Raw genomic sequence first — 27,669 nt, 5'->3', positions numbered from 1 at the left:
CAAATAAATGAATAATTTTTGTTACAGTTTATGCCCACGGTGCATATGTAATAATCCTTTGCCTCCTTGAAGTCAGCAAGTTATTTCTTCATATGTTTTTCTAATCATTTTATAGTTTAAAAAAAAATGTTTTATTTATTTAGTTTTTTTTTTTTTTTTTTTTTTTGAGAGAGAGCATGAGCGGCAAAGGGGTAGAAAGAGAGGGGGAGACAGAGGATCCAATATGGGCTCTTCACTGACAGGCTGACAGCAGTGTGCCTGATGCGGGGCTTGAGCTCATGAACCGTGAGATCATAACCTGAGCTGACATCAGATGCTCAACCGACTGAGCCACCCAGGCACCCCTGTTTTCCTAATCATTTTAAAGTTTTACTTCCAGCATCCAGGTGCTCGCTCCACTTAAAATGTGTTTGGGGTGTGGTTTACATCACTTTTTATAGTCAGAATATTCAATAACAATAAAAACCAGGAGATGCAGCTCTGACAGGTGACTGTCTGCCAAGTGCCCTCTCCTTTGCTGGCCCCTTGTCTCCTTTGGGGACTCACCCAGCATCTGGCCCAGTTGTTCTCCTCCCTTATCAGAGAACTCGTTGTGGCTGAGATCCAGCATCTTAATTCGGTAATTGTTCTGGAGAAAGAAACGGTGCAGAGAGAGGTGATTTTTGTCTTTTATGTCATTGCAAATACCTCTCTTATCTCAGGGCAGTGTGATGGAGGGCTCCCATACACCAAAAATCGATCGGGTGGACTAGAGTTTTTAGACTGAAGAGGATTTCTTGTGCATTTTTTAACTGTCGATGACTGCTGGGAGGGTCTAGTCCCATCCAAACAGCCCTGCCTCTGCTGTGGCCTTGGTCAGGATGGGCAGAGTCCAGACACTCACCAGCTCCCTAAACATTCATGTGACCTCACTTCTCTATGCCCAGAACCCCCCTCTGGACCCCCACATCTCCCAGGGCCATCTCCCACAAGCCGGGTGGCGCCCCTTTCCTTGTTTCTTACCGACAAGGCTTGGCACAACAGCTCTGCGGATTCGTCTTTGAAGTTATTTCCTGTAGCGAAGGAGGGTGTTTGCAATGCTGCCCAGACTAGGGCTCCCCTATCCTTCCGCAACCTAGCCCTGCTTGTCTCTCCCCTTTGGAACAATCAGCCACAGGAAAGGCGGCAAGTACTTAAAGCAAATATATGGGCACAGAAGAAAACAAGAGAAAAGAGGGCAACTTTTTGCCATCCCCTTTAACATTCCTTCCTCTCTCTGCCATGATAGCTTGGGGAGTTCCAGAAGTCAGCACAGCATACTCTGTGCCCCCACTGATGGCACCAACTCTTAGCTCAGCGCCTAAAGTCTGTAACATTGTTAAAAATACCGCAGGGCCATGGCCAGAGAGGGAGAAGTGAGGTACTCCCTTTGTGTGCAAAATCTAAGCTCAGTAATCCCAATGAGTAATGTCTTAATATTTGTAAAAATCAAAACTAATGCAAAACATCTATGATGAACAAAATTTTATTTTTTTTTAACGTTTATTTATTTATTTATTTTGAGAGAGAGCATGCGTGTGAGCAGGGAAAGGGCAGAGAGAGAAAGAATCCCAAGCAGGCTTTGCACTACCAGCGCAGAGCCCAAGGCGGGGCTCAAACCCACTAACCGTGAGATTATGACCTGAGGTGAAATCGAGAGTCAGAAGCTTGGCGGACTGAGCCACCGAGGCGCCTCTCAAAATGTTTAAATTTTAAATAAAGGCAGGATCTGACTCTGTACTTGAATGGCTAGGCCTCACTCACCTCACCATAATCTGTCCCTTTTGAATCCTATTTTATATTTAAAGTGCTGATATTTTGTTCACCACAGACATTTTTTGCATTATTTTTGACTTTGACAAATATTGCAACAGCATATTCTTTACTTGGTTACCGAGTTTGTTTGAGCCCCTTGAGTTCTGTGACGGAGGTGCGTGCCTTCCTTATCTTACTCTTGCCCCAGCCCTGCTGAACAGTTTAAAAGATTTCTGGAAAATATATGAGATATCTGGGAAATAAATGATATAGAGATTTATCCCCAAATTTCTCCTTTAAGCCCTTAAAAAATAATTGTATCTCTAGCACCTAACTACTACCTATAGTACCTAACTCTGTACCTAACTCAGTAAATGGTTCCTGAATGAATGAATGAGTCCACTGAGACACAAATACGTCTTGGTTGCATCTGTACTAGTGAAATAAAATGAGACAATAAACTAGCCGATATGTAAAATTAGATTATTAGCTATACAAATTGTCGTGTTCACATCAGTGGTTAGTTACATGCAAATAGTATGGAGCTGGCTGTAAGAGAGTCGTTTGGGAAGTTTGATAAAATACAGCTTCCCAAATGCCTTCCTTTAAAGATTCTGATTCAGCAGTCTGGGATAGGGCTGGGTAATTTGTATTTTTACAGAGCTTTCTGTATTATTTAATGTTATATTAGAGGTCCTAGCCAATGCAACTAGAAAAATCATTAGGAGCTTTAAATATTGGAAAGAAGAGAGAAAACTCCCATAATCTGCAGACATGATCACCTGCTGAAATAATCCAAAAAAATTCACTGACAAAATGTTAGAACTAATAAGATAATTCAGTAAAGTGGCTGGATATAGGATCAATGTACAGAAATTAGTAGCTGCCTGACATATCAGTAATAACCACTTAGAGTGTATGATAGAAAAAGCATTCTGTTCACACAGGAATAAAATGATAAAACACCCGGACCTGATATGAAATGTGCAGGATTTCTAATGGAATAAAAGCATAATACTTTATTGAAGAAGATACAAAAAGGCTTGAAGGAACAGAGGTAAACCCAGTACTTGATATTTGGATCCACGCACTGACCTCAACGTCCACACATTTAATCATTCTGATTGACAGATAACTTGCTGAAAGCCAAAATGGAGGTAGTACAGGGAAACAATTCATTGTAGAATTGTAACCTGGTACCATCTTCTTTTTTTATGTTATCTTTCAGATGTTTGTTTATTTTGAGAAAGAGCGTGAGCAGGGGAGGGACAGAGAGAGAGAGAGAGGTATAGAGAGTCTCCCAAGCAGGCTCCTCAGCACAGAGCCTCAAGTGGGGCTTGATCCCATGAAATGTGAGATCATGACCTGAGCCTAAATCAAGAGTCAGATGTTTAACTGACTGAGCCACCGAGGCACTCCTAGGCCTTTTAAAAAAGTAATCTCTACACCCACTGCTGGGCTCAAATCACAACCCTCAGATCAAGAGTCACACACTCTACTGACTGAGCCAGGTAGGCGCCCCTGGCATGGTCTTCTTAAAGGGAAATTTGGAAATTCTTTTTCAACTTTGGAAAAATAGGTATATCTTTATATTCAGTAATTTTGCTCTTGGGTGTCTATCTAGAAATACTAGAACATATGTCCAAAAGTGGCATGTACAAGAAATTTCTTTAAAAATTATTTGAAAGGTTGAAAAACTGGAAATGTGCCCCCTCCACACACACAAAGGGAGAGATGTTAGATAAACTAGGCTACATCCATACCATGGAATACTATTCAACTGTCTCAGAATGAGATCAATTATTTGCTATGTCATAGAAACAGAAGATATATTTAGAGTGAAAAAGGGGAAATTGGAGAAAAGAGCCTGATGTGTAATAACATTTATATTAAAATTATGTAAACTATTTCTCAGAATGAGATCAATCTATTTGCTATGTCATAGAAACAGAAGATATATTTAGAGTGAAAAAGGGGAAATTGGAGAAAAGATGTGTAATAACATTTATATTAAAATTATGTAAACTATTTCTGTATTTTCTCTCTGGATACCTTAAGATCTCTTTATATTAGATGTTTTCTATGATATGTTCAGGGGTGGGTTTCTTTTTATTTACCTTACATAGGACTCACTAGGGTTCCTGCCTCTGAGAATTCAGCAATTCAGGACATGTCAGCTATTGTTTGTTTAGATATCATTGCTCATCCATTCTCTTCTTCTGGAACTCCAATGAGCTCTATTTGGTTTCTCGCTCTCTCTCTCTCTCTCTATATATATATATAATGATTAATTCAATATCATTATATATCTTTATATATTGAAAAATAAACATAATTGAAAATGTATATATAATATATAATACATAACATAACATATATAATTTTTAAAAGATTTTATTTTTAAGTAATCTCTGCATCCAATGTCGGACTCAAAGTCTCCACCCCAAGTCAAGAGTCACATGGTCTACCAACTGAGCCACCCAGGTGTCCCTCATTCTTTTATATATATTTTTTAATCTTTTCTGTTCTCTATCTTTCTTTTTTTATTTATTTTTTATTTTTTTAAAATGTTTTATTTCTGAGAGAGAGAGAAAGAGAGAGACAGCGTGAGCAGGGGAGGGCCAGAGAGAGAGGCAGATACAGAATCTGAAACAGGCTCCAGGCTCTGAGCTAGCTGTCAGCACAGAGCCCAATGCGGGGCTCAAACCCACAAACTGTGAGATCATGACCTTAGCCGAAGTCGGACGCTTAACCAACTGAGCCACCCAGGTGCCCCTGTTCTCTATCTTTCTGTACTGCAAAGGATTTTCAAGGTCACTAATTTTATTCACCTGATTCTAATTTGCTGTTGAATGTATCCATTGAGTCTTTAGTTTCAATGATTATATTGTTTCCATTTCCAGAAGTTCTATTTTGGGGAGGTCTTTTAAAAAACAGTGTTTTGTTCTTGTGTGTTTTTATTTCTATGTTCTTAATCATATTGAACATAATTTACTGTTGGGTGCAAGATATCTGTTTGCTTCACAGTTTTAGTTAATTAATAATGTTTCTATGCAGTTGGAAGATAAATTATATGGTCACCTCATGTATATTTTATTTCTGATAATTCTATTTTCTGAAGTTCTGGAGGGTCTGATGCTGCTACTTGTTAGATTCTGACAGCTCTAATGGTGTTTTGTTTCCTTGTTTTGCAATTTTAGACTTGTGAGCCCATCTTCATTAGAGCTTTATCTGTGGGAATCCCGAGTAGCCTGGAGCCTGGGTCTAGAGGTCATTCCTTCAATGAGGTTTTCTGTTTGTATCTGTTGCATGCCCCAGGGTATTACCAGTATAGGACCACTTAGGTTAATTTCTTAGGGGTTTCTGGACCCTAAAGATAGTTAATTCAAACCATAAACTCGAGTGAGGACAAGTCTATGGGTGCTAGAGTTCTCAAGTGACTTTTGTTTTTCTGTGAGAGAGACAGATAACAGACTAATTAAAAAGTGAGTGTACAATAGGGGTCAGGTAGCAATAAATGCTGTTAAGAAAAACCAAGCAAGGGAAACAGGATAGTGATGGTGATGGAGGGGAGGGGAGGGAAGTCCCCTACCTCAGGAGATGACATTTGAGCAGGAGCATGAATAAAGCAAGAGTGAGCCATGCGGATATCTGGGGTAGAGACTTTCAGGCAGAGGCAGGGATGCTTCTGAGTGAATCAGAAGTCTCTTGTTCAGGAGAGCCAGGAAGCCAGCGTGGCCCCAGGGAGGGGGAAAGGATGACTGGAAGGGTTTAGCAGGCGTGGACACAGTTTTCTGGTCTCAGAACTCAGAGGGGCCTGGTTTGACTCGCTTAGACCCTGGATTCTCCCTGCCCTTGCCCTTCTCTTCTTCTTCTTCTTCTTCTTCTTCTTCTTTTTAATGTTTTATTTATTTCTGAGAGAGAGAGACAGCGTGAGCAGGGGAGGGTCAGAGAGAGAGGGAGACACAGAATCTGAAACAGGCTCCAGGCTCTGAGCTGGCTGTCAGCACAGAGCCCGATGTGGGGCTCTAACCCACGAACTGTGAGATCATGACCTGAGCTGAAGCTGGATGCTTAACCGACTGAGCCACCCAGGCACCTCGCCCTTCTCTTCTTTTCATCCCTTTGTCCTCTCCCACCTCTTCCACGGGCTCACCTGAAAGCTGGAGGTTCAAGAGCGAAGAGATATTTCTCTGAAGAAATTCTGAGATGGTGCTGGCTCCCTTCAAGCCAAGATCATTGTCGGAAATATTCTGAAAGGCAGGAACACATTTATGTGTGTAAAAATCCCACCGAAGGGCCCTTACTAACCAATGGTGTCAGTGTGAGCCTTACTTGAGGCTTGTACCAGGGAGTAGGGCTGGCTGGGGGAGAGGAGGAGGGGAGAAGGGGTGGGAAGGACTGGGAAGAGCAAAGGAGCAGCCGACATGGGAACTCAGCTTTCCGAATGCCTGGCTGGGGGCCCTCCTACTGGTCTCGGTTTTTCTGAAGTTGGTTTTGGTGACTCCCCACCTCTCCAGTTTAGCTCTAGCACTTTGGATAAGCACACTGTACATTTATTTTTTGAAATCCAAGAGAGTTTTGCTTAGAGAGTTTGGTGTAAAGCAACTGAAAAATCAGTTTAGAGTGATTCATTGTTGTAAATTCCATTCACTGATTGGTGAAGCATGAATGAATCTGCTGGGGACACACGGGGATACAAATGTCCTTTCGGGCTAGCGGGAGGGACTAGCATATAAACCAGCCATTATTATCTTGATAGTTTCTCCCTTCTCTGTTTCCCATTTTTTGGTGGTAAGAATAGACTGAACACAACATTTACCATCTTAACCATTTTTCAGAGTATAGTTCAGTGGTGTCAAGTACATTCACATGGTTATGCGACTATCACCATCATCCATCTCCAGGCATTTTGTGTTTGATGAAAGTATTTCATGTCTTTATTTTCCTTAAGTCCACATTACAGTGACTATGCAGAAGTAAGGGCTTATAAGGTGCAGACAGAATTGGTTTCCTGGGGCCACAGGGAACACAGTTCCCCTCCCGCCCCACCCCACTGCCAGCCTCTGATGTGTAGCCCTCCTCTGAGGAGTCACATCTGGAGGAGAGGGCCTCCAGGCTGCAGAAAGCCGGCAGGGCCTTGGGCAGGGGCCTCTGTCCTGTCTCAGGTATGTTCCGGAACCCAGGCGCGGTGGTGGGGATCGGCAGAGCAGGGCACAGTACCAAGTCCTGCAGGTAGTAGTTCTCTTGCAGCATCTCCACCAGGCTCAAGGTGCCCTCCTCCATGATACAGTTGTCTGCCAGCTCCAGGGTGACGATGCTCGTGTTGGACTTCGGCCACCACAAGAGGAGGGGGAGAAAGACAGAGGCAGTTGGCGACCTAGTCAGTTCCCTGCCCTTGCCCAGAACCTGTCCTCTCTCTGGAGCATCCCAGCCTTTTGGGAGGGTACGGAGATGCAGGCTAATAATTCTGGAGAAAGCACAGGGACGATCCATCCCGCTGAGATTTGCTGGAACAATATGCCTATTTTGGGCACCTCTAACAAAGGGGGTTCTGCAGGGGACTCTAGAAAGGGGACGTAAAACAATGAAATCCTGGGGTGCCTGGGTGGCTCAGCTGGTTAAGCGCCTGACTTTGGCTCAGGTCATGATCTCACAGTTTGTGAGTTTGAGCCCTGCGTGGGGTTTTGTGCTGACAGCTCAGAACCTGGAGCCTGCTTCAGATTCTTTCTGCCCCTCTCCTGCTTGCACTATGTCTCTCTCTCAAAAGTAATAAACATTAAAAAATTTTTTTGAGTAAAAGAAACGATGAAATCCTTAAAAAGTGTGGGGCACAGGGATGAGCTAATCAGACTGTAGCTCTTTCTCCTGGAGGAGAGAAGCAGTGATCTACTCTAACATTAAGGAGAACTCGATGCATTTATTAAGGGTATTTAAACATAAAGCATTTACTGTGCCTGCTGCTTTCAGGGGTCTTCTAGTTTAGGCTCTGGCTTATCTGGGACTTTCTTTTAGTCAGGACGTTGTCCTAAGGCTGTTTGGAAGGACCTGGCTTTCAGTCTTAAATATGAACATCTAAGCTAGTTAGCATTCCCACAGGCAGCAAGGCGAGAGGAAGTGACTTGCAGCATGAGGGCCCTGGGTCAGCTCTAATCAGGACTGTTATTCTACCCTTCCCCACCTCGGTTCTGGTGCAGAGAGGTACAGAGAACAGACACGTCTTGGGATTTGAGCTTTTTCAAAATGCTTCAAGCAGTGACAGAGGCAGCCAGTGGTAAGGAGCCCTAGCCTCGGGCAAAGGGGAAATGTGACAGCTCAGATAATGCAGGGTGGAATGGTCCACCCAGGACCTTCACCGGGTGCCTTCTGGCCTCCACTCTGTGAGGTGGGCAAAATTCCATTGTGCTCAGAGGCAAGGGGTCAAGGCTCAGGTGACCAGGTATCAGTTAGCTGTGCCCAGAATCAGGGGTTGGATGACCAGGAGCAGAGCCACCCTGGGGACCAGCACGGTGTATGGGCCAGCGGGAAGGAACCCGCACTGGACCTGTCCATGTTCATGTCACACAGGCCAGTGGCTGCTGGTTACTCTTTGTGCCAGCTGCTGGAGAAGCCAGGATGAGCAGAGAATGTCCCTGCACCCCGCCAAGCATGAGGGCGTCGAGGCAGGCAGGTGAGGGACGGAGGGGAAGCATGAGGTATGGCCACTACTATCAGTGTGCTTTTAAGCTAAGCCAGGGAAGCACAATACATGCAGAGTTAAACAGTACAAAAGATAAAGAACAGTTCAGGGGCGCCTGGGTGGCTCAGTCGGTTGAGCGTCCGGCTTTGGCTCAGGTCATGATCTCACGGTTCGTGGGTTTGAGCCCCGAGTCGGGCTCTGTGCTGACAGCCAGCTCAGAGCCAGGAGCCTGTTTCAGATTCTGTGTCTCCCTCTCTCTCTGACCCTTCCCTGCTCATGCTCTCTCTCTCTCTCAGAAATAAATAAAACATTTAAAAAATTGTTTAAGAACAGTTCAGTACCCCAGCATGTCACGGTGATTGTCAAATTAGTGACACAGAGAATCAGAGAGAAAGAACCCCCCTCCAAACAGAAACTGTTGTTACTAAGAGACAAGCAACCCCAGTGCTGAGAGAATTGCATTATCCAGTTTTTTTTTTCCCCATGAAACTTGTGAGGTAATGGTGCATTCCTAACACCTCATTAATCAGTCTTTCAACACTCAATAAATTTCAGGATGGCTTTGTTCTTTCTCTGCTCTTCCCCTCTTTCCTCCTCCCTCCAGAAAGCAGCACAGTCTCACATTTCCCATGGCCCCTTAAGGGCATGTGCTAAATGCAAATGCTGTGATATTTCCCAAAATGAATGAGTGTTGTTTTTTTTTTTTAAGTCAAGCTTTCTCTTTGCTGTCCTAAACGAACCAGTGTTGTGCTGACATAGTTTTTGTTACATAATCTGTTTTTCTGAGATGGAAGTTGGTTTGTATACAATCAATTATAATTATATAAGGCTATGATGAATTCAAGGTCAAGTCCTTGATTGCTCATGCCAAGCTGAGAGAGAGAAACAGAGAGAGAGAGAGAGAGATTGAGAACATTATTTCTGTGGGAAAACATGATTATTCTACAGTGTGATCTTTTAAGAATTGCAACATTGCAAAAGGCAAACATTGAATAGAATAGCTCAGCAGTGAACCCATTTATAGCAAAGATGAGCTTTGGGATTGAGACCCAGGCTGGCGTTTTGTATTATGCACTTGCATTAGCGACCAGCCCAGCCACTCACCCGGGGTTGTTGCCTTTGCTTCCTAAATCAGAAAGTGCATAGATTTCCAAAGCCAAGATCCCTAGTAGCCCCCTTCCCAGGAGCTAATGGGGCATCCATGCCTGTTAGGTAAATCAACTGGCGCTTAAGCAGAGCCTAGGGCAGGGTGGGCACAAAGCCTGCAATTTAGGATCCTATGGGGGTTGTCTCTGAGTCTTGAGCCCACTACTCTGTCAACCCCTGCCTCTACCAGTCTTCATGGGCCCCCATTGGCATGCTCACCACCAGGGCTATGGCAATAGCCCTGGTACCACTGGGTCCCAGCCCATGGTGGTTGAGGTTCATGTAGGACTCCTCCATGTTCCGGATAAAGTAGGAGACGGGCACTACGCCCACCAGTTTGCAGGCCTCCAGGTATAGCTCCCTTTGTCCAGTAGTGAAAAGTTTCTCTGTATCTACACAAAAAGATGCAAGTGGATGAAGTGGGGTCTCCCCTCCACCTTTGCTTTGTCTCCTCTAACCCTGGGCCAAGTACACTTCTGTCTGGTGTCCCCTTTGCCCGAGGATATCCCTATGGGTGTGTGTGCCGGAGGGCAGCTCCAATCGGGAGGTCAGCCAGAAGTGGGAGAGGGAGACCCAAATTCCAGAAAGCCCCAAATGGTCATTTCCCTTTCGGTAAGGGATAGGACCCCTGGTTTTAGGCCCCACGCCTCGCCGGGAGAAGCAGCAGCGTGCCCACCCCCACCTGCCTGTGATGCCCACATCCAGGACTGATTATCAACGTTGTATAAAGGCCCAGCTCTATTGTCCACCTTGGGATAGCTCTGAAAGGCCAAACAGACTAAAAGCTGATTTGTGATGGTTGAAGGAACCCCCATTTGTTTTAGTTTTACTTCCATTGTTGAAATGAGAGCCATGAATAAAGTTTTACTAAAGATTTAGAGAGGTTCCAACTTAAAAAAAGAAAAACAACCCAGTAGGACTGAGTGGGCTTCTCAAGATGGCAAATCACTGCAAGATGGAGAGACCTCCCCAAATCAGGTGGAAACAAACAAACTTGTATTTGAATTGATACTTGTCTTTCAAAGACTTAATGTGTCATTTTTCCTCACAAAAAGGTCTGTCCTGTTTACTTTACCAATGACGAATCTAGCCCCAAATCACACACAGCTTCATCAGTTCTAACACCAGCTAACAGAATCGGGGACTTTACCCCTCCATTCCAAGCTCTTGGGGCCTTTGTTCCTTGGTCTTTAGATGTGCCTGGCTCATGGTCAATGGGCCTCCCTGGATGCCATATGCTCTCACAGCTGTGTCCTCATTAAGTGAGTCTCTTGGACGGCCGGGCTTCCCATGGCTAGCTGGGGTCTAAGTGTGCATCTGTGATCCCTTTGGATGCCAGCGCCTTTGGCCAACCCACCTTGGACATTTTCCGAGGCAGACAATGTGAGCTTTGCTGGTGAACGGACAACTTTACAAGGAGGTTCGCCCTGCAGGCCCAGCTACTAACTGGCCTTCTCTTTGGGATGGTCGTAGGGTGGGCTCTCTCAAGCGTGGTGCTACTGACATGTTGAGTTGGGTCACTGTTGCAAGGGGCTGTCTTGGGCCATGAATGATATTTAGCAGGATTCCTGGCCTCTGCCAGTGAGATGCCAGTAGCATCCCCTCCCACCCCCCCATTTGCCGCCCAGGGTACAAAATCGCCTCTGAGCGAGGACCACTGTTGCATAGGCAAAACCACACGTGGCAGGTGAGCAACTTCTGCCTTCTCTCCCTCTTCTGGAGCCTCACCGCCAGCTTGCTTCCACCAGGGCTCAAGTCTCAGGTCCGCCCAGGGAAGCCTTCCCGGCCCCGTTCCCAGATCCTCAGCACCAGATGCTAGAGCAGCTGGGCCCTGAGTTTCCGTCCCAGCACAGCCTAGCTGCTGGTAGAGATTCTTGTTTGTCAAGGTGGGGTAGTAACCCCCCACCTTTGTCCTTGGCACTAATCCTGTTCTGCTTCATTCCACTGACCCCTTCTAGCTGTAGTTGTTATGGTTATAGTTTAGAGGCAGCTTGCAATCGTGTTATCACCTGTGGGGAGCTGGGGGTTGGTTGGGGGGAAGATGGGACAGAAGCAGAAGTCTGGGACAAAACATCCCGTTTCTATCTGCCACCCCCTCCAACCAGGTGAAAGTCCGTGTTGAAAACAACATCAGTGCATTAGCGGCAGCCTGGACGTGGAAGTCAGAAAAAGCAACAAGATGAAGGTTGAGGGCAGGGTAGGGGAAAGCACATTGGAGGGTTAGTTGTACATGGTCCACGGTGGGGAGGTTTATGAACTCCTCTGCCAGAACACAGGAGACGAAGGCAGTGAGCTAGCCTTGGCCTGGAAGTTCCAGGCTGGCCCATCCGGTGCGGCCAGCCCTGTGCTCGCCTTGCCTCACAGGTGTTCCTGGCACTTCCCTCCCTGGGGAAATGGAGAGGGAGAAAAGGGCGCAGGCGTTGTGAGCAGTAACAGTCTTTGCTGCAGCTCAGCCAGCCCTCCTCTTCCCCACCCTGCACAGGGCACACTTGGCTTTGTTCAGAGCAAACTCAAAGTAGGGGAACCAAAAACTCTCATGTGAGTAGAGAGAAAAGTCACCGGGTTGCAAGATAGGTCACCGACACTCTAGAGGCCCTCACAATACTGAGCACAAAGGCCAATCAGCAGAGTGGGGCAAACGGGGGATTGGCAAACATTGGCAGCTCTCTGTGGCCTTGGGCAACTCACACAATCTCCTTCGGCTTTAGTCTCCTCCTCTTTAAAAGGTGGGCAACGATGACCACCTCCTGGGACTACTGCAAAGATGCCACCAGGCCAGCCTCAAGGAGGACGTGGCATAAAACTGCCCCGGAGGATGCTGCCATGTTCCTTCTGCGGGATGGTCCCCTGGACAGAGCCACGGCCTGGCTGAGAGAACTGAGATCTCTAGTTTCCAAGGAAGGACACGCACCTCCGCCCCGCCCACTAAGTGCCCACGGTTACCTTCGATCTCCAGGTCTGTTTCTGAGCTCTCTCGGCCTGACTTCTCTTTTTCTACAGCCACAGAGGCCTCAGCCTCACAGTAGAGGGTTTCGTCACTGTTCTGTGCTTCTGGTTCCATTTCGGGTTCATCTAGAAGAAAAACTCATCTCCTTGATTCTGGAAATGAAACCTCTGACTGAGAGGCACCTGAGAGGGTGAAGTCCACCAGTGGCTTCTCCCCTGCTCCCCCCTCCTCCACCCCTCCCTTCTTTTGCCTGCCAGATCTTAGAGGAGCTCCCCCCACCAGCCTCATGGGGCTCAAGGTGCCAAGGGACTGCAGTGTGCATTCAGTCCCGCCTGAGGACTCCATTCCACAAACCCTCCCTCCCGGACACCGTGCCACCGCCTGACCATCTGTAGAGTCTTGTGCTAAACACCCCCTCATGTCCTCTGCAGACTCCCTGTTCCTGCCTCATTCCCTGCCTGGGGCCTGTCTCGGAGACTGGCACTATTTTCCTTCTTGTTGGCTTGGGTGGGCTTCAGGGTCTGCTTTGCTCTCTCAGGGGAAGGACACGTGCCGATGCCTAGGCCTCCTCATGGGCAGGCATGAACAGTACTGCGAGGGGCGAGGGACAGGGCAGAGTAGGCCACTTGCGACATACGTAAAATGAAATGGAACACAAGCAGTCCCAAGGAGAAAGAAGGATAACTTGATTCCTAAGACCTTGACCTAGCTTCTCTTCCTTCCAATCCAACATTTATTTTAGGATCATGAGGAAGGAAGAGCTCGGGGTGGGGTGGGTGGGGGGGTTGTGCCTGGGTGCCTCAGTTGGTTAAGCATCTGACTTCAGTTCACATCATGATCTCACGGTTCATGAGTTTGAGCCCTGTTTCCGGCTCACTGCTGTCAGCACAGAGCCTGCTTCGGATCCTCTGTCCCCCTCTCTCTGCCCCTGCCCTGCTTGAACTCCCTCAAAAAGAAATAAACATTAAAAAAAAAAAAAAAAGAAAGAAAGAAGAGCTTGCAAAATCTTTCTGGGGGTGAGATTAATTGCCATGATTAAATACACATGTCCTAAGCTTCTATCATCCCAGGCCTGATACTTGCTGGACCTGAGTTTTCTGCTGCTGGACTAGGCTGGGTTCCCGAAAGCCACACACAGGAGGCTAGAGCTACTCCTCCCACATCCACAGGATGCAGTGTTTGGAGGAGCCATGATGGGAAACCAACAGGTGGCCCATCAAAACTTAGCCAGTCTACTCTTTGGGTGGGCTGAGCATTGTGGCAGGGGTCTCAAGTTTTAAACCACCCAAGTTCTAATATAGTGGGGTTCCTAATAAGCTCATGCAGATGTTTTCTTAGTCCTTATCCATACACCAAGCTCCAATAATTATTTCCAAGACTGTAAAACAAGGTCTGTGTGATAAGGGGTGGAAGTAGCAGTGGCCCCGCAGTTAGAAGATAAACAGCAGCTTAGCCGTCAAACTCAACCATCAAAAAGTTATGACTTTCTGATCTTAATATCCTCATTAATCATACAATTTTATTTTATTTATTATTATTTTTTTAATGTTTTTTTATTTATTTCTAGGAGAGAGAGAGAGAGACAGCGTGAGCAGGGGTGGGTCAGAAAGAGAGGGAGTCACAGACTCTGAAACAGGCTCCAGGCTCTGAGCTGGCAGTCAGCACAGAGCCCGACGCGGGGCTCAAACCCACGAACCGTGAGATCATGACCTAAGCGAAAGTCGGACGCTTAACTGACTAAGCCACCCAGGCGCCCCAAATCATACAATTTTAGAATTCCATCCAACCAGTAGAATGCTAGTAAATGTTTAACAGGCTCTCCAGAAAAAAAAAAATCATTGATTTGTAATGTTAGCCCATATAGGTGGCGTAAATATTCCCAACATGGTGGATTTCAAACTACCAACATGACATCAAACAGCTCACAAAACGAAAATTAAAGCTGGCCAGAGTGAGTACGAGCCAATTCTAGCACCGCATTGGCTCCAACTGTCTCATTTCCTGTTTGGGAGGCCATGAGGCCAAGTCAATGTTACCCATCATCCCAATTCTAGAGGGTCCTGGGTGAGGAGGGAAGGGGGCTTCAGGGTCCCTTTGATCACTGGGTGCCATGCTGAGACAGCCCAGAAGGGCCTGAGTGGTGAGAGGTGGGATGCCTGTTCACCTTTTGTCTCAGGCTCAAGAGGTTCATCATTGTCCATGGCGCCAGGGCCCTCTCGGGGGCCGCTGCCAGCTTCTTGCCACCTTTCTGCTTCTTCCCTATGAAGCACTCCTGTCCATTCACTTCTGCCTCAAACTTCGTGCACCCTGCCTCCACACAGACAAATGCCAGGGGGGGGGGGCTGTAGCTATCCTTCCATCTCAGCAAGCCCTGGGGAGAGTGGGCTTTGGAGGGAATAGGACATGCATGGATTTGACCCCAACTCTGTCTGGGAGAAGTAGCTACTTGCTGGGATCATCAGGGAGAGTAGTATGGCTCTATTCCCGGGAGCCCTGTCGAAAGGATGTCCCCCACCCCACGACTTTGTGACTCAGGAGCCACTTTAACTTCACCTCTTCAACATTCCATGACCTCATGCAGCCATTGTGATCCACATGGGGTGGACCTGGTAACAGCCAGCCTCCTGCCCTCTTGGTGGCTCTGGCAGTCCTCTTTTCTCATGTCCACTGGGGCCGAGCCTGGGCTCGGCTGTGAGTGTGAAGGTGCTGTGGGGGGGCTTCTCGGTGGTGTTGTGTTTCCCTCTGAGTCAGGAGCAAATCCAAGCCCCTTAATCAGGTGACTGTGAAGAGCCGCCACCATGTTCTTCTCTCAACGTGGTTGTGCTTCAGGTACGAAATATTTCAGTGATGGGTGAAGTCAGTTTTCTTCTACCCAGCTCTCATTCCTTCCCCCCCCCACCTTGGGCGAGTATCCTCAACGTTGGAGCAGAAGATCAAAAGCAAAGCACAACAAACATATGCTCTATCACTACAATTTGTTGGAGCCAAAGTACTGTTCAATCCAAACTACTGGGCTGCCTAACTTGAAACCACTCAACGATTGTTCCCTCGCTTGGCTGTTTTCACATGTCTCAGAGTTGAAGTTCACTTGCAGTTTACTATCAAGAGAATCTGGAGACGTGTTTGTTCCTTCTTGACAAGCTTTCAGCACATCAACGGTCAGGTCAGTGACTGGTGGGCTTGGGAACATGGAAATCCCTCTTTGCCACTGAGAGGAACGATGAAGAATTTGTGTAGGGAGAACATAATTAGAGCCTTGGACCCAAAAAAACCCAACAAACAAACAAACAACAACAACAAAACCATGTATATCTGAGACATTACTCATTCCTGAATGAGTATTTGTTCTGAAAAATATTTAGAGAACATCTATTATGTAAAAGGCACTACACTAGGCACCAATGTGGGGAGGGGATGCAGACATGATTATGGCTTGGACTCTTCAAGGCATGTGTGATACAAGATAGAAATTGACACAGCCACTCCTAGGGTATGAGGGTTGTAGACAAATATTTTTGGCAGCTCCTGTTCACATAAAGAATTTGAGTCACCCCAAATCATGGTCACCCCAATCTAGCAGTCCAATCTCATGTAGTTCCTTGAAAGAAACACCAAACATACCAGGGGGAGTGATCGACTCCTAGGGTGATTTGGTAAGCATGGGTCCTGGAGACCCTTTGGGCATCTGGTCTACTCCATGTTGGTGCAGAGGATAGAAAATGTCCTTAAAGGAGAAAAATGGGGGACTGGAGAGTATGTAGATCCTGGTCTAAATTCTGGGTGCTGTGCCTAAACAGCACCATGTGGTCTTATGTACAAAGGGCAAATTAGAAAATTTGGAGGAAAGCACTCTACCCACTAGGCAGAGGCACCAGGCAGTACTGGAAATTGATAAAGATCATGAGGGAGATTTGCTGGGATTTCAAGGGAGGGTGAGGTTTCTTCAGACTGGGAAGCATTCGTGGGCTCTGGACTAGTAGAGTTCTGGCAAAAGGCATTTCTCGGAATGCAGAATAAAGGAAGGAAACAGAACCCAAGGTGGGTTTGGGGGAGTATAGGGCACAAAGAGTAGTAGGGAAAAGAGGGGCAACAGGAATGAGAGCAATTTCAGAAATAGATCCAAATGCAGTGAAAAGTCAACAGGAAGCCACCAAAGATTTTTGAACAGGAGGGTGATTTAATCAGAGCTTCTCTTTATAATGATGGACAGCAATTATTTATTTATTTGGGGAAGAGTCCATTCTGGAGAAACAAAAATGTTCAGGAACCATAATTTAAAAATTTCATATCTTTAAAAAATCATGAAATGTAATATCTTCAACTTCTTTTTATATTTTGAAAATTTCTTTCTTATTGAGGGGTATCCTTTTTTATTTTTTTAATTTTTTTATATATTTTTTTTTTTTTTAATTTTTTTTTTTTAATGTTTTATTTATTTCTAGGAGAGAGATAGAGACAGCATGAGCAGGGGAGGGTCAGAGAGAGAGGGAGTCACAGACTGAAACAGGCTCCAGGCTCTGAGCTGGCAGTCAGCACAGAGCCCGATGCGGGGCTCTAACCCATGAACCGCGAGATCATGACCTAAGCGAAAGTCGGACGCTTAACCGACTAAGCCACCCAGGCGCCCCAGGGGTATCCTTTTTTTATTTATTTCTAGGAAAGAGAGAGAGACAGCGTGAGCAGGGGAGGGTCAGAGAGAGGGAGATACAGACTCTGAAACAGGCTCCAGGTTCTGAGCTGGCAGTCAGCACAGAGCCCGACGCGGGGCTCAAACCCATGAACCGCGAGATCATGACCTAAGCGAAAGTCGGACGCTTAACCGACTAAGCCACCCAGGCGCCCCAGGGGTATCCTTTTTTAAATTAAAGTTTTCATTTGGAAATATTTTGGATTACAGCAGTTACAAAAACAGTAGAGTTCCCATATACTCTTCATCTAGTTTTCCCTTGTGTTAACATCTTGCATAGAAAAATTACCAAAACTAAGAAACTAACATTGCTACAATGCTATTGACCACATTAAAGATCATTTTTGTATGTCATCAGTTTTTTCACTAATGTCTTCTTTGTTCTGGGATCCAATCCAGGATCCCACATTGTGTTATCATGTCTTTCCCGAAATATGACATTTCTTCAGTCTTTGTCTCTCATGACCTTGAACTTGTAGAAAGTACTGGTCAGATATTTTGTGTAATGTCCCTCAATTTGGGCTTGTCTGATGTTTTTCCATGACTACTGGGAAGGGTGCCAGAGCTGATGTGCCCTTCTCAGTGCATATCAGGGACATATGATGTCAATATGCATTATGTCGATCTCTCGGTCATGGTAGTATCTGCCAGGTTTATCTACTGTAAAGTTATTATTTCCCCTTTGTAATTAATACATATTTTGGAGAAGATATTTTATGCAAATATCTTATTTCTGCTTAAAATTTTTGCTCAATAATTTTAGCATCCATTGATCTTTTAAAAAAATGTTTATTTATTTATTTTGAGGTAGGGAGGGGCAGAGAGAGAGAGAGAGAGGAGGGAGAGAATCCCAAGCAGGCTCCACGTAGTCAGTGTGGAGCCTGATGTGGGGCTCCATCTCATGAAACTGTGAAATCATGACCTGAGCTGATATCAGGTGTGGGATGCTTAACCAACTGAGCCACCTAGGCATCCCAGCACCCATTGATTTTATAGAGATCTTGCCTCAACAAGTACTATAGTCATGTTCTAATAGTGATTTTCTGTTCCTACAATCCTCTACCTTTGTTAATTGGAATTTGTAAGAAACAGTGGTCCCTTTCCTTTGTTTATTTATTTGGTTGTTTATATTAATGGGGATCACGGATGCTTATCTTATTATTTGGGTTACAATACAATACTATCATTATTTTGCTGTTCACATTCCAACTTTGGCTATGGGAGCTCATTCAGGTTGACTTTTGTGCCCTTTCGACATGCTCCCTGCCTTTCATTTTAATTTTTTTGATCACACCACAGGCATTAAGCACTTTTCCAAGGAGACTGAAAACCTAGATGTGGGTGCTGGTGGGCTCATCACTGTTAAGTTGTCACTGCTTCTAGTCCTTTCCAGTGGATAGAGCTAGGAAATGCATGCTAGCATGTGTACTGACCCACGTAAAACACACATCTGTATTTATTTCCGTACCCATCTGTTTATATGTATGTGAAACAAAAGCCACAAATACACCCATACCTCTGATTCCACCCAGCACCACAGGAGACATTTGTCTCTTTCCTCAGAGCATATTTGTCATTTCTTTCTCCTCAAGAAACCTGGCTCTCCTTTTTTACAATATATTTACTTATTTGCTGATCTCTAGTATACATATAGTTTCAGAATTGCTAAACTATAACAGGGGAAACAAATTTACCAACTAGAATACAGTATTATATAGGTTTTTTTTTTTTTTTTTTAGTGAGTGTGTGTTTATCTTTATGTATCCAGTTAAAACACCTTCCCTCCCAAATTATCTAGGTCTGCTCTTTCTTCCTAGCCCCTTCAGTGTGGTTATTTGATTCATTTGTAACATAGGTGCACTTGTCACAGCCTACATTTCATCTTTCCCCACTTATCCTGGTTGATTTTATTTAATTTACATACAGCAGCATTCACTTTGTGCAGCACAGTTCTGTGGGTTTCCACAAATGCAGAGATTCACTTATTTACTACCATGCTTCCACTCGAAACAGTCCCATCACCCCAAAATTTCCCTCATGCTGCCCCTTTATGATTCACCCCTTCCCCCAGCCCAACCCCCAGACCTTTGCCAGAGTCATATAAATGAAATCATACAGTGTGTAGTTTTGGGGGATGAGGAGGTCTGGCTTCTTTCATTTAAGATTTATCCTTATTGTTGCATGAAGCTGAAGCTGAGCTTGTTCCTTTTGTTTGTTTGTTTGTTTGTTTGTTTTTTGAAGAGTAATATTCTACTGTAGGATGTACCACACTTATCCATTCACCTGCCAGATCTTCATATTTTCCCTTCCTTGGTGATTATGAGCAAAGGAGCTATAAACAATCACATATAGGTTTTTGTGTGAACATAAGATTTCATTTCTCTTGAGTATTAAATACCTAGGAGTGGGATTGTTGTGCGTATATAGCAGCTATATGTTTAACCTTGAAACCACCATGTTGTTATCCAAAGTCCAAAGGGGCTGTACTGATTTGAATTCCCAGCAGGAATATATGGTAGCATTAGTTGCTCGACATTCTCACCAACACTTGATACTGCATTTGTTTTTGCTTTGCCGTTTTAATTGTGTAGTGGTATTTCATGGTGGTTTTAATTTGCATTTCCCTAATGGTTAGTGATGCTGAACATGCTTACGTATGGTTTTTTTTTGGCCATTCATCTATCTTCTTTACTGTTTGTTCAGATCTTTTGCCCAATTTTAAGTTGGGTGGCTCATTTTCTTACTGAGTTTTGAGAGTCCTTGATGTATTCTGGGCAGAATCCCTTTGTCAAAAATATGGTTTGCAAATATTTTCTATGTTTGTGGTTTAGCTTCTTATTCTTAACAGTGTCTTTCACACATTTAAATTTTGATAATGTCAAATAATTTTGATAATTTTCCAGAATCCATTATTGAAACATTTTCAAAATTTATCAAAATTATCAATTATTTTTCTTTTATGGATCCTGTTTTTGATGTCATATCTAAACTTTCTGCCACCCCAAGGTCACGTAGATTTTTCTCCTGTGTTTCATCATAGAAGCTTTACAGTTTTAGTGTTTACATGTAAGTCTGTGATCCACTAAAATTTATGCTAACATAAAATTTATCATTTTAACCCTTTTAAAGTATACAATTCAGTGGCTTTAAGTACATTAACAATGTTGTACAACCACCATTATTTGTTGTTCTTTCTCCATTTATTGCCTTTTTACCACTGTCAAAAGTCTGTTGACTACATGTATCTTTGGGGTTATTCGTGGAGTTAGCATTTCAGACTGCATAACCAGCATGTGATGTCCCATCTAATCAAAATGTTGTACTTTTACACCACTCACTAATTTGTGAGATGAGCCCTTGAGGCACTAGGAGGTAGGCATAAGGCATTTAGGGGGTGGCAGGTAAACTAACTCTACAGGTAATCCAAAGAACAAGAAAGAAAGAGACAGTCCCTGGGGACAAGGGGAGCTATGATTTTGACTTGAAACGAGTCAAAGAGAATGTCGCCCTGGGTGAGGTACTGCCTGATACTAACAATGAAAATTTCCTCCTTTATAGCCAATATTATTGCTATAACACTTCTACTAGTGGGGAACACGGTAGATGAATGCTTTACTGTCCTATAAGCTACCATTTATATGGCACTTGCAAATGCATAGACTTTACATTTAAATTGTCTATTATTATTCTATTATGAGATACTATTTAAAAATTTTTTCAATGTTTATTTATTTTTTGAGAGAGAGAGAGAGAGCAAGAGTGCCAGTTGGGGAGGGGCATATGAGATACTAATTTTTTTAAGTTTATTTTGAGAGAGGAAGGGCAGAGAGAGAGGGAGAGAGAGAATCCCAAGCAGGCTCCAAGCTCAGCATAGGGCCTGACTCAGGGTTTGACCCCATGGCTCAGAGATCATGACCTGGGCCCAAATCAAGAATCGGATGCTCAACCAACTAAGCCACTCAGGTGCCCTGAGATACTGCTTTTTATTACCATTTTACAGAGGAGGAAACTGAGCACAGAGAGGCTAAGTAACTAGCCCAAGATCACACAGCTAGAAAGTGGCTGAACTGGAATATTGATGAATCTGGCTGCAGAGCCCATGCTGCATCTCTACATTGAGCCCCTTTGCTGTTAATTTAACATGACAAGGTTGTTCTCCATTCAGGGCAACTGCTGTTCATGGTTTAGAAGGGCCTGGGTGCAGGAGATATATTTTAGGAATTGGCAAACTAGAGTACATATAGAGGACCAAATCTGGACTACTGCTTGTTTTATAAATAAAGTTTTCTTAACATACAGTCAGTATCACTCATTTAGGTATATCTGTGGCTGCTTTCATACAGTCACATGGCAAAGTTAAGCAGTTGCTACAGAGACCCATGGCCTGCAAAGCCAAAAACATTTCCTATCTGGTCCTTTAAGGAAAAGTTTGCCATTGTATTTGACAGCCAGTAGCATAAGATAATGAAGGTTCCAGTTCTCCAGGGAAGGAATGGGGGGAAAAGAATCCAAGAAAGTTGGCAGAAACCACGTTAGGAGGCAAGGTGTAGAAGCGCGGGGGCACCTGGGTAGCTCAGTCGGTTGGGCAATTGACTCCTGGTTTTGGCTCAGGTCATGATCTCACAGTTCATGGGATCGAGCCCCATGTTGGGCTCTGTGCTGAAAGCATGGAGCCTGCTTAGGATTCTCTCTTTCTCCCTCCGCCCTCAAAATAAATAAATAAACATGTTTAAAAAATGAGGAAACACAATCAAAGAAACAGATGCCATTGTTATTAGATGTAATAATATCCCATTTTATGCAAGTGCTTTTTAAAAAGATGATAGTTGTAAATCAAGTGGGATTTCAAATATGAGGAGGTCTTTGAAAGAAAGGCACTTGCAGAATTATAAAGCAAGGAATTTTCCATCATGTGCCAGTTTGGATTTTATTGTGCTAGGTTTCCTTATGAAACTGAAGCTCTTCGTTCATTCATTGTGTTGAGTTCCCTAGTGCTGGGTGAGGCGATGGGAACAGAGTGGTGAGCCACGTGAAGTATATAGTTTACTGAGGGGTACTGATGAGTATAAAGGGACAGTGACCGTGCTGGGTCCAGAATAAGCAAGGATGTGAGAGAAGCAAATGGGAGGAGGCTTTTGGTCCAGACTGGGGACACTGATATGTTTGCGTGGGGGTGGTGCTGGAAATTTGGGGAAGCTTCCTTGAGGAAGAAATGTCTAGGCTGAGACTTGAAGGTCCATTAGGCAATAACTGGATGAAGGCAGGGGCAGGGGCAGACCCGGGGCAGGGAGAGGCTGGAAATAAAGCATGTACAAAGTCTCTGCAGCCTGCGGAGGCCATCACAGGTGGTTTAGTAAGGCTGGGGTGGGATCCTCATTGAGGGGAGTGGTGATGGAAGGGAAGAACAGACAGAAGACATGGGAAGTGAGCAGAGGCCAATAGCAGAGGGCCTTTGGTGCTCTGCTAAGGAGTTTGGCCTGCCTTTTGAGGATAGTGGAGTTTGCAGAGCGGTTTTAAGCCGAAGTGTGACCAGACATGATTCACAGAGTAGAAATATTGCTCTGGCTGCAATGTAGAAGACAGACAGGGGAAAGGAGGAGGATCAAGGCCAGGTAGAAGTGGCTGCAGGGACGCCTGGGTGGCTCAGCCAGTTAAGCATCTGACTCTTGATTTCAGCTCAGGTCATGACCTCACAATTTGTGAGATCGAGCCCTGCATTGGGTTCTGTGCTAACAGTGTGAAGCCTGCTTGGGATTCTCGTTCTCTCCCTCTCTCTCTGCCCCTATCCCACTCATGCTCACTCTCTCCCTCTCTTAAAAAGAAAAAAAAAGTGCGGCAGGGATGGAGGGGACTTAGTGAATAAACATAAAGAAGTCCAAACCACTCAGAACAGCTTGGATATGAGAATAAAAGGGAGAGGAAAAAGCCTGAGGCCAGGGTAACTTGATAGATGACTGCGCCATTCAGAGAGAAGTGGACAGAAGAGCTGAGGAGGCAGAGGTGTAGTCATTTTTGGAGAATGGTGGGGAAAGGTGCTGAATGCAATTTTGGGCGTGTTGAGTCTCTAAGGTGCCTCTGGGACGTCTATTGGAGAGGCTGATGGGCAAAAGGCTTTTTGAGTCTGTGGCCCAGGAAAAGGATTTAAAATGTAGATATGGGAGTTGTTGGTATGTGGATGGTATCTGAAGCCATTGGAAGGGTGAACATTTCTCAAGGAGGGATTTTAAAGCAAGAAGAGGATGGGGAGCCTGGGTGGCTCAGTTGGTTAAGCATCCGACTTCAGCTCAGGTCATGATCTCATGGTTCGTGAGTTCGAGCCCCGCGTTGGGCTCTGTGCTGACAGCCAGCTCAGAGCCTGGAGCCTGTTTTGGATTCTGTGTCTCCCTCTCTCTCTGACCCTCCCCTGATCACGCTGTCTGTCTCTCTCTCTCTCATAAATAATTAAAAAAAAAATAAAAAAAATAAATAAATAAAGTGAGAAGAGGAAAGTGACCAAGGATGAAATCCTGGGAACACCATCATTGAAAGAGGGGGTGTTCAGGGGAACAGAAATGAAAGACACTAGGACAAATGTCCACAGTGTCAGAAGGAAAACAAGAATGTCATGGAAACCAACAGGAGAGAATCTTACAAGGAGGGGGGAGTTAGGCAAAGTTACAGAACATTCAAGAAATAATAAAGCCTGGAGGGTGCCCATTAAAAGTGGCAACAAAGGAGGCACTGGGGAATTTGGTGGGGACTTTCAGTGGAGTGGTGAGGACAGAGGCTCCGTAGCAGTGGAATGGAGATGAGAGGAGTGAAAGATGAGGAAGTATGGGTATCAGGAGCAGATGACTCAAGAAGCTCATCTGTGAGGGAGAGGTGGGGAGATGGAGGTATGGCTGGAGGAGATGGGCTGGGGGAGAGTTTTATATAGGAGAGACCTGAAGCATGTTTAAATGTTGATGGGAAGGAGTCTGGGATGAAAAGAAGAGGGGTGAGCAGAAGGCGCATACTCTCTGAAGAAGTAGGAGGAGGGGATGCCAAGCATGATGGAGTGGCCAGCTGTTCCGCTGGGAGGGAAGGAAGGCGGCTAAGGATGCTGGTCAGTGTGTAGGTGTGGCAACAAGGAGGAGAGAGTTTTCACTTGGTGGCTCTATTTTTTCTCTAAAGTTTATAGGGAGAAGATCTCCAGAGAACAAGATGGGACATCATAGGACAAGTTTGATAAGAATGGTCATCGTGGAAATGGGAGAGAAAGCTAGTTAGGAGCAGGGCATTTCTGGGCAGGGTTGAGGGCTGCAGTGAGGTTGGAGACCAGCAAGCACACTAATAGCTCCAGTCCAGGATGTTGGTCATTTTATTCACCAGTGCTCAGCCACCCAGATGTAAGAGCCAAGAAGGAGAATGGTTTTACTTGACCTAGGAGTAATCAAAGAACAGTGGGCAAGAGAGTTGATACTGGGAAGACAGTGATTGAAGAGATGGCTCTCGTGTGTGTGTGTGTGTGTGTGTGTGTGTGTGTGTGTGTTTGTGTGTGGTACCTGGTTGGGACAGTCAGTTAAGCGTTCGACCTTGACTTCAGCTCAGGTCATGATCTCACAGTCTGTGAGTTCAAGCTCCACGTTGGGCTCTGTGCTGACAGTGTGGAGCCTGGGGACTGCTTCGGATTCTGTGTCTCCCTCTCTCTCTGTCCTTCCCATGCTCATGTCTCTCTCTCTCTCTCCCTCAAAAATAAATAAACATTATGGGGATTCCATGTGGGATAGAAAAAGAAATGGTGACTGAGGGAAAGTATGAGGACAGAATAGAGAACCCAAGGGTTTGATGAGTTAGAGAGCTGCTGAAGCAAGAGCGAAAATGGAAGAGGCAGAAAGCCATCAGGTGATCTGTCAGAGTGAGTGTGTGAATTTAGGATTTCAGAGGTGGGCAGTACCCAGTAACAATATTCCAAGTGTGTCTGAAGTATAGTGAGAATAAGGCCACTGAGAAGGTGGTGACAAGGAGCTTCTAGGGCTTGGGATGGCTCATCCACATTGGGCATAGGTGGGTTTGAAGTAAGAAAACCTGAGTCTAAGGCTAGAGTTTGCAATGAAAGAGGAGAAGGGCGCTGGAGGTCAAGAAAAGACAGGATGAGGTTGGGGTAACATTGATGAGTGCTTGATAAATGTCTAATGAATACATGAATGGGTGAATCAGCAAATCAGTGAATGAGTGAATACATCAACTCAGACCAGTCTGGCACAATTCTGGGAATATCTAACCATAAATGCTGAGATCCCAGAGGAAACAGTCAGCTAACAGAAGCCAAGTTAGGAGGAGTGTACAACTGTCAGGTTATCATAAGATCTGAACGGATGCAGTTCTTTTCAGCCTGTCCCATCTGAGAGGTTGTTGAGCCTTCTAGACCTGTGCAGGTTTCACTATGATATCGATGAGCCCCTCGTAGCTACTGAGCACTTGAACGGTGTTTAATCTAAACTGACATGTGCTGTCATGTATACTGGATTCAAAGACTTAGTACAAAAAAGAAAAAAAGAAGAACATAAACTGCCTCATTTTAAAATATTGATGATGTTGAAATGCTAATTTTTTGAATAAATGGGGTTAAATAAAACATACTACTAAAAAATTAATTTCATCTTTTTTTCCTGCTTTCTATATGAGGCTACTGAAATATGTGGTTCACATTATATTTCTCTCGGGCACCTTTGCTTTAGGTCTTGTTCAGTAGCCTCTGCAATTCTGAAAAGGGGCAGCATGCCAGCTTGTATAATGTGCATGTTCAACCAATAAATGAATAAAGGCGGTCATCTTGAACTTCCACACATCCCTGCTGGCATAAGTAAAATTTGATCTTTGAGTTAAAAAACTCAAGGGCTTAAGTTTCTTGCATACAGAACATTTCCCTGTAAGAGAACGTTTTATACCCCTCAAAGTATTGCCAAGCCTTCCACTTGCCCTATTCGATAGGTTCTGCACTCTTGAAACCACCCAGTGGTTTATCATTGCCTCCCCTGTTACCACAGTTGGGATGAATTGAGGGACTCATCTGGTCTCTCTTCTTGGACTATTGCTGACATGAGGAGGCTGCAGATGCTAGAGACAGTGCCACATTACAGTCTGGAAGGCCCTTATTTCTGCCAGAGATTGTAGTAGATTAGCAGTAGACAGAGCTGGTTTGGGCTTAAATTAAAAAATATATATACAATAGTAAACACTAAGAGCTTACCCTGGGTTGGGCATGGAGAAGAAACTGAGGCTTCAAGAGGCTGGATAACTTGAGAGGTTCCACAGGTAGGAAGTGGCAGAGCCGCAATCTGAACTCAGGTGGTCTCACTCCAAAAGTTGTGATGCTCACACCCTCTACCCTTTCCAACATAGCTGAAAGTGGATTCGGAAAGAAAAAAGAGGTCAGTCTTGTTTACTTGGCTTTGGGAAAAGCCTCTGAAAGAATATGGAATCGGTTGGCCTGACACATTTTGCTCACACAGGCACTGAACAGCACTGTTGAGGATAGGTCTTTCACAGAGGCTCCCAAACTGTATACCTGAATAACCTGGTCAGTGTCAATGACCTCTTAAATCAGAACCCTGGGAGGAAGGCCTAGGAATTTGTATATTTAAAACATTTCCAAGTGGAGAAGGAAACTCTCATTTCACAAAATGAAACACAGTCCCTAGGTAAGTACCTTGATTTGGAATCTGATTTACAACTTGGACTTCTCGGTCACCATTGGGGCAAAATGGAAGGAAGGTACAAGGAAAGTCTATTTAAGTCACATAAAAGGAGTGAGCCTGGTTTTGGGGGTTCCTTAGATAGAGCTAATGTTCTTGTGTTAGTTTCTAAGAGGCTTCCCAACCTTCAGATAGCCCCCGGGGCTCCTGCTGCTTCTCGGGCAAAGGCATGAGTGCTGTTACTTGAAGCCAGACTGACGCTCTCCTTCTTCCTTTTAGCCTTTCAGTGGTATGATGTACCCAGCTGGTCCTGGATCTGGTGACTCTCCAGAGGGCTTCTCCGAGCAACCGAGGGTCCAGCCACAAATTGGAAATTGCACAGCTCAGACGCTAGGTACTGAACGTGGGAGTATTATTACATAGTCCTTCCTTCAGAGTGCGGCTGAGGCAGACTGAGGCATGAGGGATGGGGGAGAGAGATTCAGGTCTTTGGGTAAGTGCACAATTGACGAAGACCTGGCCTTCATATAGTGACACAGGCTTTGTTTGGTCAGCAAAGATTTGGTCCCTGCTATGTGCCTGGCATTGTTGCAGGCACTACAGAGATACCTTAGTGAAAACCAACTGACAAGCCAGACGTGGTCCCTGCCTTGTGGAACTTCCCCCCCCCCCCCCACCTTTTTTTGAAGAACCCTTTACCAATGGAACCAACCCCCCTCCCCCCGCTTTCTTCCAGATTAGGTAAAAAGAGGGCCCGTTTTGAATAGGATGGGAGAGGAGA

At 45.0% G+C, this 27,669-nt stretch overlaps 2 protein-coding genes across 8 annotated transcripts in view; one reads left to right on the top strand and one right to left on the bottom strand.

Annotated features, from left to right (window-relative positions):
• LRRC74A (leucine rich repeat containing 74A) overlaps window positions 1-26,566 on the bottom strand; it is a 45,312-nt gene extending 18,746 nt beyond the window's left edge. For 6 of the 7 annotated variants that reach the window (XM_039232352.1, XM_039232346.1, XM_039232347.1 and 3 more), the window contains exons 1-7: window positions 14,710-15,050; window positions 12,542-12,670; window positions 9,818-9,990; window positions 6,997-7,104; window positions 5,930-6,026; window positions 1,003-1,052; window positions 547-628 (exon numbers count right to left, since the gene is read on the bottom strand). In XM_039232352.1, coding sequence (XP_039088283.1) covers window positions 547-628; window positions 1,003-1,052; window positions 5,930-6,026; window positions 6,997-7,104; window positions 9,818-9,990; window positions 12,542-12,670; window positions 14,710-14,746 — 676 coding nt within the window. In that variant the 5' untranslated portion in view covers window positions 14,747-15,050. Of the gene's footprint in view, window positions 1-546; window positions 629-1,002; window positions 1,053-5,929; window positions 6,027-6,996; window positions 7,105-9,817; window positions 9,991-12,541; window positions 12,671-14,709; window positions 15,051-26,443 lie in introns of those variants that run through there. The other variant, XM_039232350.1, reaches the window with a different exon arrangement.
• ANGEL1 (angel homolog 1) overlaps window positions 15,230-27,669 on the top strand; it is a 46,199-nt gene continuing 33,759 nt past the window's right edge. Inside the window, exons 1-2 of the mRNA XM_039232344.1 lie at window positions 15,230-15,708; window positions 27,168-27,282. Of these exons, the coding sequence (XP_039088275.1) occupies window positions 27,180-27,282 (103 nt within the window). The 5' untranslated portion in view covers window positions 15,230-15,708; window positions 27,168-27,179. The remainder of the gene's footprint in view (window positions 15,709-27,167; window positions 27,283-27,669) is intronic.

This window comes from Hyaena hyaena, unplaced genomic scaffold (assembly GCF_003009895.1).
Source record: "Hyaena hyaena isolate Hyena2069 unplaced genomic scaffold, ASM300989v1 scaffold_65, whole genome shotgun sequence".
NCBI classification, from domain to species: Eukaryota; Metazoa; Chordata; class Mammalia; order Carnivora; family Hyaenidae; genus Hyaena; species Hyaena hyaena.
The sequence above is the reverse complement of the archived record's forward strand: the minus strand, read 5'-3'. Positions and strand labels throughout refer to the sequence as shown.